The 19,798-nt window shown below is 35.1% G+C and overlaps 1 protein-coding gene and 1 long non-coding RNA gene across 2 annotated transcripts in view; one reads left to right on the top strand and one right to left on the bottom strand.

The window, feature by feature from the left end:
- Nucleotides 1-19,798, top strand: part of KCNT2 (potassium sodium-activated channel subfamily T member 2) — a 160,469-nt gene that overhangs the window by 48,095 nt on the left and 92,576 nt on the right. Inside the window, 6 exon segments of the mRNA XM_030033481.2 lie at nt 574-630; nt 1,500-1,548; nt 3,468-3,527; nt 7,727-7,801; nt 8,309-8,392; nt 9,146-9,240. Of these exon segments, the coding sequence (XP_029889341.1) occupies nt 574-630; nt 1,500-1,548; nt 3,468-3,527; nt 7,727-7,801; nt 8,309-8,392; nt 9,146-9,240 (420 nt within the window).
- LOC115349346 overlaps nt 1-19,798 on the bottom strand; it is a 44,738-nt gene that overhangs the window by 16,203 nt on the left and 8,737 nt on the right. The window contains exon 3 of the long non-coding RNA XR_003926064.2: nt 7,220-7,272. This is a non-coding gene — a long non-coding RNA (uncharacterized LOC115349346). The remainder of the gene's footprint in view (nt 1-7,219; nt 7,273-19,798) is intronic.

The following is a 19,798-nucleotide window of genomic DNA, read 5'->3' as shown; positions in this document are numbered from 1 at the left end:
ATTCAAGGCAAGATAACATGACATGTACATAGCAGCTATTTTTTTACATAGATGTCACCAGTTTCTTACTTGAATTACTGCTGCATGAATCTCCAGCCCTCCTCATATCCTCACAAGATATATAGTGTAGTTTGATGCAGTCTTTCCTGTTGAGAGTATGGCAGGTATATGTGCTCTTCCTATCCCAGCCTATCCATATGATAGGATTTCTAGTTATCTCTTGATCTTCAATATTTATAGTGTACATAGTTCAGCTTTTGAAAGTGTTGTTTCAGTTGTTTTGTTTTTAAATTAGAAAATGTTTGAAAATAAATCTTCAAAAAATGTAACCTGAAATGCTTCATAGTCCTTTATCTACAGATACAGAACACATACAAGAACTAGTTTCTAGAAGTTATTTTACTTTTTAAAATGTCTATATCCATTGCCTAGGGTTTCAAACTATTGCATGCATTTTATTGAACACTTAATACTGTAATTAATATCCCTTTCCTCCCATGTTTTTACAATTGTGTTCCCATATGCATTTGCTAATGAAAATGGTCTTTGCTTGGATGGGATGACAACTATCAGTAAGGAATTAAACCAGAGTTGTTCCAATCAAAACTACACACCTGGAACGATTGATTGGTGAGTTCCTAATTTAAAAAAGCAAACCAAAAGTCCACATAATGGTGGGGTGGGGAGGAAAACAGGAAGACAAATCCATTTCCATCGGGAATGGTGACATTTGAACATATAATAGTGATGTTACCGTAACTCTCACGCAATTACTTCTGTACTCCTGAATATTCAGAACTGCCTTTGATATTTTAATTGTTCCTCTGATTGCATAAGTGAACTGCTGGATTGGATGCTGTTACAAGATCTGAATGTCATCAAAGCTTATACCTTGCTGAAAAAAAACGGATGCCCTTATTTAAAAAACAATTATATGGCTAGCAGTAAATGACTAACAGTAAACTGTTGTGCCATTGAGTGTGCCAGATTCCAGTAGTACTGTATCAATTGCCAATTATTGAGTTTCGTTAAATACTAAGACAACATGAGGTTTTTCCAAGGTATGACAGCCCCTGTGAGTCGGATACCATTTATATCGTTAACACACATAGCAAAAAGTTCACGCAAAAGAATTGTCAAGTTTCTTTTTCCTACCACAAAAAGTTATTCCTCTGCATCTCTAGAATCAAAACCAAAAATTGATTCTTTTTGGAATCATAGGGGATGAACTAGCAGCCACTGAAGCAAATGAAAGATTTCAGTGTCACTGGGTGTTGGATTACTGCCATTGGAACTCAATGATTGGCTCTGGATTAGAAATACAAGCAATGTCAATACTCAGTAGCTAACTACTGACTTAAATTTTTTATTACTGAGAATTTTTTTTAAAAATAAGGCTGCTCTAATTTCCATTTACATGTACAAATTTCTTTTCATTTTGTTCAAAACACTTAATGAGATTTTGATTAATTTCATATTTATTTCCTTATAATGAACAGGTCTCCTATTATTTGGGTGAATCGAAGCTTGCCTTTATGGGGCTTACAGGTAATATTTAAATGGGTGATTTAACTATTTCCATTTAATAACTGTAGTCAATATTGATTTATAGCATTTTAGTGATGTTAAAGGATACTTGGAAAAGTTGATGTTAACAAAGAAATCTACTTGATGACCAAGTACAACAAAAGCATAAAGATTAGCTGATCTGAGCTAAATGATTTGAATTTATATGGCTTTTATATATATTTCTGAAGTATTAAATCTTAAACAAAATATTGTAGAATTAGATAGCCTTTTCTCTTAGAATTACCAAGCTCTGTTGAGTCAGGTAGTCACTGCTCTAATGATGAGTTTAAATTTCATAATTGCTTATGACTAGCTTTTGACATGCTTCATGGGCTTTCTTGTTAAATACACTAGAAAGCTAAAGTTACTTCGTAATATAGAAGCCTACATGTTTAGAGGAGTATGTCACAAAAGATGCACTATGTTAGTGCTTAGTAGGTCTTGGAGGTCTTTTGAAACTTGTGGTTCAATTCTCAGTGTCCTGGAGCCTGCTTATTTTAGGAACACTTTTTTACTTGTGGACAGTGCTGTGGGAATTCTTGTGAAATGTATTTTTTCTATTAAGAGTTCCTTAAGCTTCCAGAATGTTTATATATACCATTATATTCCTGCACCATGCTTAGTGCAATGCCATTATGATGGTTTGTACCTCTATGTAATATACAGTTTTACTAAGGGAAGAATCTGTTGATGAAAATACCTTTCAATTTCTTGCTTAAAGTATGCACAGTTTGAATAATTTTTGACTTAGAAATTCAGATTACTGTATTCAATTTAATTAAAAAATACTGAGAGATGTATTTGCTTATTGTTACAGTTTAATAAGTTTATTTGATAAACATAGGAATTTTTACATATGTGTTTGTGTATGTGTGTGTATATACACATGCATTCATGGTGGGATATATACAATAGTTGCAAACAAAGATTTATTTTTATTTGAGATATAACCTGAGTTTATATAAAACAATAATACTTATTTGGAGAAACTGATATCATATTTTGATTGCATATTTTAATAATTTTCCAATTCATAGCATCTTTTTTAATTCTAGATAATGATATTGTGAGTGCAAATAGTGCACTCTTCTGAGTTTTCAGTAGTAGTGAGCGTAAGTTTAAAATTAGAAATCCTTAGGCTTGTTTGACGTCAGGCTCCAGCTGAATTTGTACATTTTCGTGACAGAATATTCCCACAACATACATTAAAAGACAAATATTTGCTATGCAAAGGATTTAAGGAAGTTTTATAGTTATTTAATATGTATAAAGTTCTAAGTAAATTTTTTACTATTTTGATATTTAACTTTAAATATTTTTAAACTACATAATACATACACTAACTATATAAAATCTAAGTAAGGCTGATAAGTTCAGCTCAGTTGCATTTAAATATTAAAATCAATAATGATTCATCTGTATCGGTTTTTGTTGTTTTCAACTTTCTGAATTATACACAGTAAGAAAAGTGTTTGTTTTTCTACACATTCATAACATTATTACAGAAAAGTAAAGTGCTGACTAACTTCCATTATTTACAGCTTCTTCCTTCTCTCTCTGTCTTGTGAAAAGATCTTGGTACCTTTTAGGAACAGACAACTGAAACTTGAGAAACAATCTGACAGACTGTGTATGGAGCTCTCTAAAAACCATGGGAAGGCCACCCTGCAGGCTCTCTGGAGTGTTATACTTTGAAAAGAGCAATAGGACTCAAGTCACAGGCTGTGCTTTTAGTCAGAAAAATAACAATATTTAAGCTTCATGCTAAATGCTGTTAGCTGAGATGGTTTCAGAGGATGCATGGAAAAGCTGTTTATTATCTTTTACTTTTCATTGTAATGCTTAATGTCATATATTCTTTAGAAGCCAGTATTAATACACATATTTTATCACTTAAGGTTTCTGTGGCTTTAATAAGTCTCTTTGAAACTCTGCTGCTGAGTTATCTAAGCTATAAGGTAAGTACTTTTAGTTACTTTTAGGCATAATTAATCACAAAAAGTAACTGAGTTAAATGTTTCAATATAAAATTCATGTGCCTGCATTTGTGCTCACACTGATGTACAAACAGGAAGTTGAGAAAAACACATGTGTAGAGGACACCATATTGTCACAGGCAGCCCTGTTCATGTTTCCCAAATTTATGAGCCAACACTAATACCTAGAAAGTGGAAGTCAGAAATTAAATTTCAGGTTTTTTCCATTGTCCACTGGCACTTTGTAATTTGAAAACACATTCTCAAAAGTGACCTTGATTTTTGGATACTGCTTTTTCAAGTGCACAGTTTTATATGTCTATCCATAATGCGACGGACACGATTTTCATTGATGTCAAAGCTACTCAGTATCTATAACTCAAGTTTCAGGCCTCTAAAACCACACACCAAAAAACTAGGCCAAGACGGTACCTTTTTTTTTTTAATTATGGATACCTACATACTTGTGTTATCCATATCTCGGATGCTATTGGAACATCTTTGCAAAATGCCTTGATATCATCTGGTGTGAATACAATATATTTTTGTATTTGTATTCTCCTTAATAAGTTATATTTTCCTAGTATTTTTATTCAGTTTTCTTAATTTCATTTGTGTTATGTGCTATCCTAGTGAGTTTTAGGTGCTCTGCATTTTTAGTACCTTCAGGAGAAAAATGCTAAAATAATTTATCATAGTAAATATGAAGACTTGTCTTCTAAAGCTAAAAGTATCTTGGAGCATAATTTTTTTTTTTTTTTTTAAATTTTTGAATTACTGACATTCAGTAGCTATCAAGAGCCACCACTGAAGTTGGAGAGTTGTACTTTAGTGTCCTTATCAAGTATGGCATGAATGTTTTCCTTAGCGCCCAATAATGCTAAGAGGCTTGAAACTGTCTACTGTCTAAAAGTTATTCTTAATTCTTGTAGCATATAGTATTTAGGTGTTGGTGTTACAAATGCAAATCAATTATAAGCAGAAACAATCAAAAATTAACACATCCAGTGCCAAAACAGTAAAGAACAATCACAGTTTATACTGTTCCTGAGTTTATTGGGCAGCATTTTATCCCTATCCATTCTGCTTGTGGTCTGCATCAATTTCAGCGAGAGAAACACCAATGAGTCAGCTCCCATGAGAAGTTACTTATTAGTGTGCAATGGGTGTAAAGCTCTACTATCCTGATTTGCTGCATATACCTGTCACAGAAGTTGAGGCAATTTTAGGATGGCTGTATTTCCACTCCCCATAAGGGAATAAGAGTAATGTAAGGAAGAATAATAGTACTGAAATGCACTTTGGCAATCCACCTGATGCAAACACCTCCCTCCCTCTGGCCCTGTCCTCTTAGTTACAATCTGGAAATGTCACAATAGAGCCATTTACCACAGTTTTACAGCAGTCTCAGGAAGCCAAGAAGGCTGGTATTTTGCCCACTGTAAGGCCTTTATGCACAGCCAGGATGACCAGAAGAGTCTTGGTTTGTGCAAAACTGTGACAGATTACTTATTTCATGCCAGCATTTCCAAAGCTTTTACAATTTAGGCATAAATCAGAGGACAAGCCAGGAAGAAAACAACAAGAAAAAGGTGATTGTGTTTGCATTTGTGCGCACATTGCTAGGATTTCACAAATAACCTGTAAAATAAATAAAGCAGTCATTTAAGAGAATACTCCAAGGAATTTACCTTTCTGATACCTGGTTGATGACATATGGGAAATGATTCAACATGCAGAATAGTGAAGACATAATAGTATATCATGCTACTAGGATACAGTGAATTTGCATTTTTTATTGCTGTTATATGGGAGGAATGCAAAGAAGGTAGCACTGTATTACACTGCTGATCACTTGGATCCAAGAAGGAATCGTTTACAATCTGCATTCTCACAGTTTAACCCATTATTTGAGGGTTTGTGCTTGGCCAAAATTCTGAAAGATGTCTACATTAGAAATTTTCATTGCCAAAACTCGTCACAGACATCTGGCAATCCTACTGTATCACTGGCACACAGGCAGTCTTAGCTGCTTTAATCAGTACCGTACATTCTCACTGCAAAAGGCAGTTTTGCAGAAGACATGATGCATTTGTATGTGGAAGCCAGAGTCTTAGACCTGCACACATCACTAAGTACCTGGAGCACATCTGCACAGGCATTTTGCCTGAACAAGTAAATTATGTGGCATTTCTTTTCTAGAATGCAGAAAAGAAAGCTCTTAACATTAAAAATGAGGAAATTAGTGAAAATGCAGAATGGGTCAGTTGGGAAAAACAAATTTTCTTTTGATTTTATTATTCCTACAAATAAAACCTCAGCTTACAGTCTCATAATTTCACTTCTGTTTACAGGGCTGCTTATCACATGAAGTATTTAAAATCACTCAAGTATGTCTAACTTCCACCAATTACAATTACATGGAAGACAATAATCCCTGCCCCATAGGTACAATGGCTTCCAGATGTGAAAAGTTAAAAATAGAAAAAGAATTTTATATGCTATGGGGCTTGTATTTATTTTTCAGTGGTTATATCAGATGGTTTTTTTAACAGGAAAGATTATTATGTCATTGCAACTGAAAATACAATGCTGTACTGCAAATTCTTGTAATGTTGCCATGACATATACTACATTGTTATTACATTACCTATGATGGAGTCTTGATATACAGAGTTAGTAAAGCTGTAAGTCACTGAATTTTAAATACCTTCCTTTTTAAATGTATGGATTTTCATTGCAACATGTAATCATTCATAGTCACTGTTCAGATGTGGAAAAGAAGTAGTATTATCCCCATCCTGTAGCTAGCAGTAAGCAGATTAAAAGATCAGCACCGCTTTCATTGAAATATGTGGGAAGACCTCTAATTTCATGTAAGCAAGATCAAGTGCCAAAAAGCCCTAAAATGTACTGAAGTGTTTGTGGCAGAAATACAGAACTTTGATATCGTAGTCCTAATTCAAATACTAAGCACTAGATTGTCTTCTGTACTTCTGTCTCCAAAACAGTTGGGAAAGAGAAAATACCAAGTAAAGATAAAAGATAAATGCAAAGGAAGGAAGGAAGGACTCACTATAGAATACTACTGTCTTTCCCTAACTTCCCTAACTCTTTTTAATACTTAATAAGTTAATATCTTAATAGCAGGATTGGAATTAATACAGAGAAATATCCAGACCTCTGTAACTAACATGCAGAGGCTAATAAAACAAGATTAAGAGAAATGAACTGGTATTTTTTCTTTGGAAAATACAACATATTTGCATTCCTCTTCTGCTTTATATTTTGCCATGAAGTTCTATCAGAAGGATGTACAGAGAGCGGCTCATCATTCATAACAAACATTAGTAAGGACTATAGGGCAGTCACCTGGGCATAGAGGTAATCAAAACAGTTGATTTGATGGTAAAATCTTCTGAGCAGGGCATGTCCTTTGGATATATGTCTCTGCAGCTCTTAAAGACAATAAGCATTAAGATAAGAAAAACTTGGGCACAGTCAAAAGCTAAAGCATTGTAATGTAGGATTTTAAAGACTTAGAGGCTTCTAAGAGAAAGAAGCAGAAGTAGTTGCAGATAAAAGAATTTGCCAGCAGGGTAGTCTGTTACCTGTATGAAGAGGCACTCCTTGTCTGTGTGTAAGTGTGCATGTAAAAATAAAAGTAAACTAACCTCTGAAGAACGAAAAAGCAGAGATAAGTTGTCTACGTATGATTCCAAGGTACCTAAAAACGCAAAGAAGAAAACAGGAGCATATTATTCTCTGAAGAAAAAGAAAACTTAATTGAACAAAGCTCTTCATTAGCTGAGAGAATGAGTTCACTAGTTAATGCAATTAGAATTCTTCTTTTAAGCTGTCTTATTAACTAGGTCACAGCAGGTAAATAATATATGGTCATATGGAAACAGAGATCTGCTCTAGTAAAAATACAGATTTAAAAGTATATTTTTTTGCCTGTGAGGCACATTATGATAAACAGTATAGAAAAATAGGCCAGAGTGACTTATATTCTATATTCACATTTGACATATGTGTTTAAATTTGAGATGAATGATCTTCCTGAAATTCAGCTAGTGGGAGAGACTCCATATGTGGCATTGGAATATCACATATATTTCTCATCAGAACTATATGTAAGCCTACTGTGACGTGGTGTTTTTTTTTCCTTTTCTTTGAAGGGAAATATGTGGGAACAAATTCTGAGAATACCCTTTCTCCTGGAAATAATTAATGCTGTCCCTTTCATCATCACGGTAAACATATTTGAATTAATACATTTGCACATTGCATTTTTATAGCTGCAAAAATACTCTTAATTTTTATTTAAGTAAATTTGAATCTCATGTGGATAACAAATTTGTGCCTGTGGGAACAGAAATTCATCAACAACAAGAAAATAGTTTGCTACTTTAATGAAGTAATAATACAGATCACTTTCCCCTTTCTCCCTGGTAGGGGACAAACAAAACCAAACCCTTATAATTCAAACTACAGCACAATCAATAAAATAAACCAGCTAGATATAAAAATCTAAGAATCTGCACTGGTGTCTGCACAGAAAACTGACTGTCCTTATTTTATCAAATTATCTTACATACAGTTAATCACAAAGGAAGAAAAAATGTTATTTAAAGCCATATCTCACACTAGTAACACATTAATAAGAAGTATTTTTCCCAAGTGTTTCACTGCTGCTTGAATAGAAAAGCTCTATTCTTGACTAGAAAAGCTTTTAATGAATTTGTTAATTTTTCTTTCAGATTTTCTGGCCAGTCCTAAGAAACCTGTTTATTCCTGTATTTTTAAATTGTTGGCTGGCAAAGCATGCTTTAGAGAATATGATTGTAAGTATGACAAAGGAAATAACTATTTTAGAGTTTCTATTTTTTTAGTATATTGTCTTTAGTGGGATTTTGGCAGCACAGTCCACTGTGAACTTTAAGAGGAAGCTAACCAGATCTGTATTTAGATTATAGAAATGGTCAAGCATTACTAAACTGCTTTCTGCATCAAAATTAGAAAAAAATTAAGACATCAAGTTGTCACAACCTGGGCTGGACAGACCAGGGAGTCGCGTTGAATTCGGAATTCCCTCGGGCTAAATTAAGGTGAAACGACACCAAACGATCAGTTAAACATTTACTCATGACACAATAACCTGAACTTGGGAGGCGTAACAGTAGGTGGCAGGGTTTCCCACAGCAGTATCTGGCATGGAACTAAATTATTCCCGTGCCAATAAGGGAAAGTTGGAATGGCTGGTTCTTTTGCTACTCTTCCATTCATACATAATTGCAGGGAACTCAACTGCTATGCCTTAATTGGTCCTTGCAGCCTGTAATTTTTAAGCTAGACATGAGCAGACAGACCTTAAAGCAGCTTGCAATAGTATCAGAATTGTGCCAAGTTGAACAAAGAACTAGTTAAATAATCAAAGTATCACAGCTGGCTCTTTTGCACCCTTCTATATGATCAGCAAATTCTAAGTGCATTTGAATGACTGCATTTTATCAGGGCACTATATGATTACTCTATAGAATCAGCTCATGCCTTATTAATTCAAAACTAAAAATAACACCTATTTTCCATTAATACAGAATGATCTTCACAGAGCCATCCAACGCACGCAGTCTGCAATGTTTAACCAAGTCCTCATTTTAATATCTACCTTACTATGTCTTATCTTCACTTGGTAAGTGGCCAAACCCCCTTTTTTATTACATATAAATAGTAAAATGAGATTTATTATATATAAATACTCCCCCCATTTTTATTATCTATATTAGCTTTTCTTCCTTTACTACATGGTGATAAAACAGGCATTATGGAAATCATGCATTGAAATAAAAAGAGTAATATACTTGCAGTGAAAGTGTTAACTAGCACCTGGTACTACCGGGGTCCTGATACACTGGGTTTGGAAACAGAATGTGCATGCATGGGAAAGTGAATCATTCTCACTCTAAGGAAGGAAATGCAGATGATGCAAAAACACAGGAGAAAGGACTGGAGGAAAATTTACATATGTACCAAGAGTGCAATCTCAGCAGAAAAGTCCCTCAAATTTGAAGAGTACCAACAGAAGTACCCATACTAAGGTCACCTTCCTCTGACTGGTGGGACAGAGAGAAAAATATGTAAGATCTCAGCCTTACCACTCTGATGACCAAGTCAGGTTCCCATAAGGAGTACAAGGGGACAGCTGTAAATAACCTCAGTTACAGGAAGAGTAGATTTTATAATCTAGATTAAAGAAAGTAGTGGATGGTAGGTTCAAACAACCAAAATGTGTTACTCTGAAGAACTTTTTACTGCAAGACCTTGAAAACTTAAATTTACAGGAGTTTGGGAAGCACGGAGAAAAAAATCTGTTGAGGGCATTAAATATAAACATACTTGATTAATGAAATTCATGACCTGCAGATTATTGGAGGCTAGGAAGAGATCCACAGGAAACACCACTTGATTGCCCCATTTTTATGCTATGCCTTAGGGATGTGCTGTTGACCAGAGCTGGAGACAGATAAAAGTAGACTACATGAGTCTTTGGTATTACCCAGGATGGTCATGCCTATATTTGTATAAATGGATAGTGGTTATAATGTAGCTTGGTAGCTTACTTAACATAAAAAATTTTCTCAGGAGTACTGCCTGAGAAGTGTCATATAGGGGAAAAAAAAAAGTAGAGGAAGAATGTATGTGTTACAAGACAGCGTGAAAGGGGGCAGTGAACAGAGAAGATGATTCTGTGTGGAAAGGCTAAATCACCTGTATTTATTTTGCCAGACAGAGTGCCTTTGGGTCAGCACACTGATAAAGTTTGGTCTGTCATTTTGGAGACAGTGATCTGATTTGCTCTTACTGTATTTCTCTAGCTTGGTTTTCTGATAGCCACTGTTACGTGCTGCCTAACCTTTTTGGTAATAACAGCGTAAAATAACACATGACCTTTTCCAGTCTTGTCCCTCTCTATCCTTTTTTCAAGAAGAGGAGTTTGTTCTAGCCAGTGGCTAAATGAATGGCCCAATTTTACCCTTTGTCTTGCGGCCACACAACTGCATAATGACAAATGCTGCCAGGTCTAAACAGTAATGAATTTTTGTGAGATTAAATTTCCTATTGAATATTATGGCCCTTTAAGAGGAAATTTTATATAAATAAGGACTACAATACTTGAACCAGAATGCATAAAATTCTACCACTGTAGCACTTGGACATTTTTAATTGGCTCTAATTTTGCTTTTTAACTTTTTGCAATACAACGTGCTCTTGAGTAAATATGCCTTCACCTTTTTTACTAACCTACTTCAATATTTTACTGAACTGCTGAACAAAATATGTATCCAGTTCTCACTGAAGTAAACTAGTGACAAGAATGTTTCCTAAGAACTCACTGTGATGATCCCTGGTTGAATAAGGTATAGAAGCTGCAGCTAAACAGAACATCATGCTCACCACCAGGTGTTTTGATAACTGACAGTAAAGCATGCAGTAAATGGCAAGCTCACCTCCAGCAATTATGTCTGGTCTCAACAGCCGCAAATATCAGCTCATTATAGATCATTATATACTGACCTAGTATTGACCCTGCTAGACTGCAAAATAAGCTAAATAGGATGAAAACACCCAGTAATGTAATAACTAAGGAAATGAAGCACTTTTGAAATGACTAGGAATAGTTGTTCAAGCATCTGAAGCTTGCCTAAGACTTGAGTTCTGTTTAGCCAATTGTTACTATTTCTTATATGAACACACATAATGGCATTTTTACACTTTTTTACCTGTCTACGTATGATTTTATATTACAGAGCATATTTTTAATATATCTAAAAAATTCTCTATAAACAGAATCAATTAGCTTAATGTCTTTGATTATGTTACATCTGTGGTGAATTTGAGACAGCGTTTCATTTTAAGAGGCATCATTTTAAGCTTACATGAGTTTCTTCATGCTGAAAGAGGAGCAAAGTCCATTTCTGGAATCTGTCCACTTAAGGGTGGCTTTCACCAGGCTGGTCTTTCACATTTTCTGCAACAGCAGGCAGTAACCAAGTGTATTCCCCCAAACACATATGAGAGCTAGCACTATACTTATCCATACATGTAATGGACCACAATACAAAAAAAATTTTGAGCTAGCACTAGTCTGTTTTCATAACCATGTTTTGGTTACATTTAGAGATACTGCCTTTGTCCACGAAGTACCATAGCTTCAGTAATGTAAAATTAATAAGCCTAGATTAGTAGCTTGAATACAGTGCTTACAGTTTCAGAGCACTTTCCCCTTAGAGTATATTCAGTAGCATGGGGACATGCTCATGGTGTGCTTTTGGTGCCACTGTGCCTCCATGCCTACCTGTAAGGTTAACAAGATAATGACTTTCAGGCACTGTATGGATTCAATTGTAACACCACAGCCCTTCTTAGTTCCTGGTTGACAGGCTTGCTTTTACCATCTACTTCAATAGGAACATTGGCTTCCGAAGTCAATATAACTTTACAACACAGGTTCTGTTCAAAACCATGCTTTTTTATCAGACACATTGAAAGAGGTGTCACATAGCTTTGTATGGGGATTACACCATTGTCAACCATTTTGTATGAAGTCCAAGATGGTATGAAGCCCAGAAAGACTCCTCTTTCTACTTCCATTTTTTACTAGTTCACTTAGACTGGTGCACTGAGAAAGTGCAGCAAAAGTGCTTTCTTACTGCTTCAAGTGAGACTGAAACCTTTTGTAACTCTTCTGATGGTCATTTCTGTGAGAAAGTTTAAAACAAATAAATGCTGAAGCATAACTACTTTCCAGCGATTAGTTCATATCCAAAAGATATGCTCCTTAATAAATTTTTCAGAATTTTGGGTACATTTTTAACATATTTAAGAGTAGGTTTTTGCCGAGGTGCGACAGAGATGCTTTCTTTACTTCCTTGTGCAATAACAGAAACCTGTAGTTCTGTACAGAGTACAAAATAGCTGGATATGTACAAGCATACTGGAGCTGACATGTCTCCATTGATAATTATGGAAGTAAAATTTTGCTGCAGAATGTATATTATAGCACCCTTTCTGAAAGCTCATGTGTTTACAGAGTAAGAAGATATTTATATATCAGAAGATACTTATGTCTGATCTTTGCATGGGTGCAAGTTCAGTGAGCAGGAACGTGGCTCTGCCATCTGTGTCTAGCCAGAGCTGAAATTACACTCTCTCAAATGTGGAGGAACTGTTCAGTCCCAGTCACTTAGAAGTGCCTTAGCACACCCAGGACCCTGGGGAAGGACCTGGCTAGACCTCCCAGTCTCCTGATGGTTTACAATGGAGGGAGAAAATGGAGGGAGAAAATATCTAAGCCCAGTACACTTGTACTTGTTCTTCTAGTGTGTAGACAACAGCATTGCATTTGTTACCATTTGAGTGGTCGTCTTTCTCCACAGACATTTACTTTAAAGATCAGTTTGAGGGATCTGTGTTATGTAAAACAGCTGCAAGAAAATGGCGTATTTATAGAAAACATTTTTAAAAATTTATAAATGTATAAAAGGAACTCTTCCTCATCAACTTTGCTCCTGTCTGCATATAATAAGTATTTTCAAAATAAATTCTACCATAGCTAGCAGAGAAACCACAGAAAATTAATTAAATTCTGCCTCATGCATCTTCAGCCAACCCATCAGTTACATCTCTACAACAGAATCTTATAAGTGGTGTTTACACATATAGAAGCATTCCAACTTATGTCTTATAACTCAGGTGTAAGCTTTCAGATGAAAAGTTATCCATTAGCTTTCAGATGAAAAGTTAAAAAAAAAATATGTTTACAGCTAATTGGCTAATCTCACAATTTTTAGATACCATTATTCAAGCTGTCCTTTGCATTCAGAATATAGTGGGAGAAGGCTCCTTTTGTATTTTCGTATACAGTTGACAATTATTACAGAACAAACAGTAATCACATAATAAAATTTTTGCTCTATTCCACTGTGATTTTTGATGATAATTGTTTAAGGATCTGAGCGTAGAACTCATTTGCAGATCAGTAAACTCATAAGACCAACTCCATGTATCTGTAGTTTACAGATTACATACAAGGACTTTTTTTCTCTTTTCTGATTTCAAAGACAGATTAGGCTATCCCATAATTTTTTTTTCTTAAATACCTCAGTGGCTTCCTATCCGGAGCAACTATACATATACTAAAAGATGTGTACTCCTATATGACAGACTGTTCAGTAGTTAATAATGATACAGTTGTAGTGACAGTTACAGACCTAGTCAAAGTATATGTTGTGTCATTTAGCTAATGGATGTTTGCACTTGTTTGCCAGATGGAATACTAATTATTTCTGTAAACTGTACAAGAAGACAAATAACAGTGAATGACTATTTCAGGCATCATTCTGTGACACAATGAATCATCTATTAAGACTTATTTTGCTTTTTAAATTAGTGTTAGTCATATATCACCAGTGTAGAATGATTAGCTTGTGAAAAAGGTGGCTACAAACTGAGATGGGCATTTATTTTTTTCATACTGAAGACTAAGAAGCCTGCACAAACTTTGCTTATGTCTTCATTGAAAGCTCACTGAGGTCAATCTTAATATTTTTTACCCTTCAGTGCTTTCAACATCAGAAAATTAGGATGTTTTCACACACTGACTTACAGAATAAATGTGGTATGCCAGTACTGCAGCCTCAATGTCAATTACACATCAAAATTCTCATCTGGAGGAAACAGTATAAGTTGCTTGTAAGAATGAAAACAAATCCAGACAGTGATCTAGTCCAAACAAGACAAATCAAGACCTTCAGATTTGGAATACTATTTTACAGAAAAAACCCAACCAAACAAAAACAGATTAATCCCATGTGATGTTAGAGAAAATAAGGCATCTCAATGCTCCAGTTCTCTTTATTATCAATAAGTAGAGACAAACACCTTAGAGGCCAATGCAGATCTGAAGGGAACTAAATCACCATATGGAGGTCTGTGCTTCTCTGCCCTTCTGTGTTGATTTTATCAGGAGCCTACAATGGCAGTTCTCCAAGAGCAATGCCTAGCATTAAGTAGGATGAACTTGAAGAATGTTGGTGGATTATGTAATGTAGAATAAAATGTGGTTTTTTGGGTCTACAGTTCTTTCTGTGACTTTATGTTTTGTTGTACAGTACTCTCAGTGCTCGGGCCCAATCTCCCAGAGAGATTTTCTGCATTCAAAAGTAGCACAAAATTAAAATGTAATTCTGTCATTTAGTTTGATCAAATACAATGATTCTAAAGTGGTAAAGCACATGATGTCTCAGGATCTAACAGACTAAATAGGAGTTGCAGAATTTACCTCCCAGAGTATTATAGAACATTAATGGAAAGTTCTAAGTAACTGTAAATAACATAAAATAAATTATTCAACTATTAAAAGAATCCACAAAGTATTAATAGCAGTTGTGCTTTTGTTTCTCTGAAATAAAGCAGATGTGTCAGGAACTTGCTTGTTTCAAACAAAGGATCTCTATTTTCTGTTTTGAAATATTCCAATGTAGTACTCTCCAAACATAAACAAATAGATCTTGAAGTAGGACAGGTAGCATGTGTAGTACCTTCCAAATCCATCGTACCAACTTCCACCCTACCCTTGTCCTGCTTCTCGATTGCTGAAGTCAGGGCAGCATGTATGGGTAGTTTTTCTGTGAGTGTATACAATTAGAATTGAGGTCTACTTCAGACACTACCTTAACACTTCCTTAAGTGATAGAACAATAAAAACGTTGTGCAGTCTTTGGAAGGTCAATAACAAAACATTTCTTAAAATATCCACTTGTTATTTGCAAACAAATAATCTATACATTAAATTAGGGTTTATCTGAATTATTACCTTCTGGAAAGAACTGTGTGCATGAACACAAGGACAACATTTTCATCAGCTTTGGTAGGAGAAAAACATATTGCATACAGAGTTTATCTTTTCTTACATATAGAAATTTATAAGGTGGCTTTGCTAAAATCTGCTATATAAGAGGCATGTGAGAACAGAGTGTTGCCACAAATAGTTGTCAATATAGATTATTTAAATGAAACACAAATTCAGATAAAACTCTTACTGTTTCTAATGGAATATGGACTTAGGGGATGGGCCACACCTTTTTCACCTTTGCTAGCACTGGGGATCATTTGCTTACAAGCCTTTGAGAAGGCTTGATGACAACATGTAATGAAAAATTATAACGACAAAATGTAATAAAAACCCCAACTTGTTTCTTGGATTAATGCCTTTGCTTATTTTTATGCAACTATTGTATTGTGACAACACAGAATGTTACCATATATGAATTTATTCTGTTTTCTTTTTTTTTCCATTGGTTGATAGCGTGCTATTTGTCATAATACATTTTTTAAAAAACTTATACAGATTTAAGTTCAAGACTTCAGATCTTAAAAAAGATATGGGTGATCAGGGCTGTTAAAGAGTGCTGCTTAAAGAGTATAGGATAAGGACTTATGCTACTGAAAAACTGGTTAGTTGTTTGTGAAAGGCAGAACAGAAATCGTGTTTATTATAGGGAGAGCAGAGGTATGGAAGCCCAATCAGAAGTCTTTTTGGCTACACATCAAACGTGGTTTCTGTGGAAACCTAGATAATTATACACTGATTTTCATGCTATTTTAGTTATTAATTTGGTAGTGACATAATATTTCCTTTGTTAATCTTTTCAGATGTTTCTACATAGTTAGTTCTAAAATAATTAGGTCAGCATCTTTCCCATGCGACACACAGGGAATTCTTTGTGCAAATGATGTAATGGAACATTTAAAACTAGACACAGAGACCAGTGAAATTAATAATAATCTGAATAGCCTATTTACTGTGGTCCCTGGAACAAAGTCATAAAGGTTAGAGAGTTCAATCCAAATTATCTTCTGAGTATGAGAGAGACATTTGTAGTCATCTTGTCTTCTTCTGAAAATAAAAAATAATCGGAAAGACTAAATGGTAGCTCAGCTGCTTCACAAAGCCTCTGTAAAGTGGAGTGTCAACAACAGATTATTTATAAGCAAATCCTATTTTTTTAAATATGTAGGGAAATATTAAATTAAGGAAGTAAACAATACAAATGAGAGATTTCTGTTGTTTATTGTACCCTGAAAGATGGGTTGGGGCTTCAGGTACTTGTGATCTTTTCAAGTTACAATCAAAGTTTTGCTGATTTTCTAGCACAGGTTGCAGATCATTTATTAACCTGAAAATCAGTAGTTCCAAACTTAATTTAGATAAAGGTGGGCAAAGTTAAATTTGAATACATTTGAAAGACAAAATAAACTTATCCACATTTTTTGTTCTCTATTGTTGTACCACACAATATTTTAATATTTTGAATGGTATGTAACTCTATGTTATAGGTCAGGTAAATCATCCTTCAACAATTAATCAATGGCAATTTCACAATCTAGTAGTGTGGTGTTGTTTAAATCAATATTTTTAATTGACACTAGAAAGAATTTTCAGCATGGCCTGCAAGACTTTTATAGAATCACAGAATCATTTAGGTTGGAAAAGACCTTCAAGATCATCGAGTCCAACCATCAACCATGCCCACTAAACCATGTTCTGGAGTACCTTGTCTATGCGCTTTTTGAATACCTCCAGGGATGGTGACTCAACCACTTCCCTGGGCAGCCCATTCCAAGGTCTGACAACCCTCTCAGTAAAGACATTTTTCCTAATATCTAACCTAAATCTCCCTTGCCGCAACTTGAGGCCATTTCTTCTCATCCTATCTCCAGCCACCTGACAGAAGAGACCAGCACCCACCTCACTACAACCCCCCTTCAGGTAGTTGTAGAGAGCGATAAGGTCTCCCCTCAGCCTCCTCTTCTCCAGACTAAACAGCCCCAGCTCCCTCAGCCGCTCCTCATGAGACTTGTGCTCCAGGCCCCTCACCAACTTGGTTGCCCTTCTCTGGACACGTTCCAGCACCTCAATGTCTTTCCTGTAGTGAGGGGCCCAAAACTGAACACAGTACTCGAGGTGCGGCCTCACCGGTGCCGAGTACAGGGGAACAACGACCTCCCTGCTCCTGCTGGCCACACTATTTCTGATACAGAACTCTTGGTGAGAGTTAGACATTAAATTACTTTCCATTCTGAAAGTTCCAGCCTCTATCCTGTGAATCATTTGTGATTATTCTCTTCTAATAATTCTTTTCTGCTATGTGAAGGTACTGTAAATTCAGTAATTAGAATACGCATACTTAAGCAAAGTGTAAAAATAGATTCAAAACCAAACTCCTGCCCAAGAAGGAGAGAAAATATCTGTCAGGTTCTTTCCCAATATTTTCCCCAGTAAGTTTCATGTGATGTAAAAATGTCTCTCAGATAGCAATAGCTGCTAATATTTACAAAAATCTGGACAACTTTTCATTAAAGTTGCATTGAGAATATTTGAGAGGGATACACAATATTTTGCAAAACATTATGCACTCTGGGCATGCTATTGGGAGAACAATTTTTTGGCTTTTATTATCATGACATCTTGTAATACAGTAATAATATTACCAGATACCATCACAAGCAAAGGTTGTTCTGGCAGCAAAGACCAATTACCATTAGGTAAGGTGGAAAAAAAGGAAATGATTTTGAGTCATATAACATCTGGACTGTTAGAAATACAATTCTAAAAGACTGCATCTCCATAGCATCCTTTCGTTAGCAATCATATTTTGAATTTTGTGGGAGATAAATAAAATCAAGCTACTGCTAATATTAACTAATTATGGCTTGCCAACACGTGTAAAGCAACACATAAAATTCCTCAAAGTTAATCTAAGTGCAATCCTGTCCTTCTTGTTTTGCAGGAACATAGCATAACATAGAATGACTATAAGGAATATGTAAAGTCTTAGTAAAATTAAAAATTAAATTAGCAAAGCCTGCTTTAGTTTTCTGTGTCGCACTGATGTACATAAGGACAGAACTGGGGCCACAACATATAATTCCATAATTGTCATGTGAACCCCTTGACGTAATGAAGGGGGATTTGGTGAAAATCTAGAAGTGATTACCCAAAGAGCAAAGACAAATCAGGAGTGTCAAACAGAAATAGAATGCCATATTCCGTTACCAAAAATCAACTACCATAATTTAATATGCGCAATATGCATTTGAGATATGTATGTCTTCAAAAGTATCTGCACTTGAAAAAGATCCACAGAAAAAATGCAGTCAGAGAAAAGGTTTTGGGGATTAAGAGATAGGGACCAATGGAGATAAATACAACAGGCGTGCAAGGGCATGCAAATTGTTAAGATGTGGGTTCTTTAATAAGCTTTCCATTGGTTCATAAGCACACAAGCACACATACACCTGCTGCTGAATCACAGGCTTGTCAGTAGATATCTTGTGTGAAAATGTAAATGTTACATATGCAAAATATGCATGTTACCTTCAGAAAAGGGGTGACAAGAATAACTTTGGTAAAATAAAATACTAGAATACAAGTCGATCTGGAATACAACCAGAGTCTGCAGGTTGTGAAATACTGTATCATGATACTGGTAAAAGAAATCTTAAGTTTTGCTTTGGTTTTGGGAGGACTTCAATAAAAGCAGGTAAAGTTCCCCTTAAGGGAACTTAAGGGGCAATTTGATACATAAAATAAGTGTTTAAAACCTCTGTCTTCCATCTCTGTCATTACAGGAAGGCATTACATTTCACATGCTTTGTTTTATCTTTGCAGTAAAAAGAAAAAGCTGATACTCACATGCTGTCTTTCTTTGAGAATGTTATATCATTTTAAACAGTAGCAAATAGAATGCCATGTGTAACAATGGATGAGTAACTATGTTGAGGATGTTATTTCACCATTTAAAATTCAATGCCTGGCAGCAAACCCATCATCACTCACAATTCCTGGCTCAAAAATGAAGTTGTCATTAGCATGCAGACTTAAAAAAAAATATAGGTATCTTTGACTGATTCATTAGGCTGACAAAACTATTTTACTTCACTAAAATTTGGTGTTTATGGTGGTTTATGCTAACACATTTAACTGTATTATTAGATGCCATCAGTTACTCTGGTTCTCTGATGAGCAGTAACTCATTATGCTAATTTATGATCAGCGTAACTCTTTAGTGATTTGTTCACTTTTATTGTCTGTTTCATATTCCAGCTGTATTTTAAGGGTGTGAAGTTTAGCAAAGTTCATATTTCTCAAATCAGGAAGTGAAGAGTTAAAAAAGATGTTGATACAA

The sequence above is a fragment of the Aquila chrysaetos genome, chromosome 12 (genome assembly GCF_900496995.4).
Source record: "Aquila chrysaetos chrysaetos chromosome 12, bAquChr1.4, whole genome shotgun sequence".
NCBI classification, from domain to species: domain Eukaryota; kingdom Metazoa; phylum Chordata; class Aves; order Accipitriformes; family Accipitridae; genus Aquila; species Aquila chrysaetos.
Note: the sequence above shows the minus strand (reverse complement) of the source record. Positions and strands in the feature narration are given on the sequence as shown.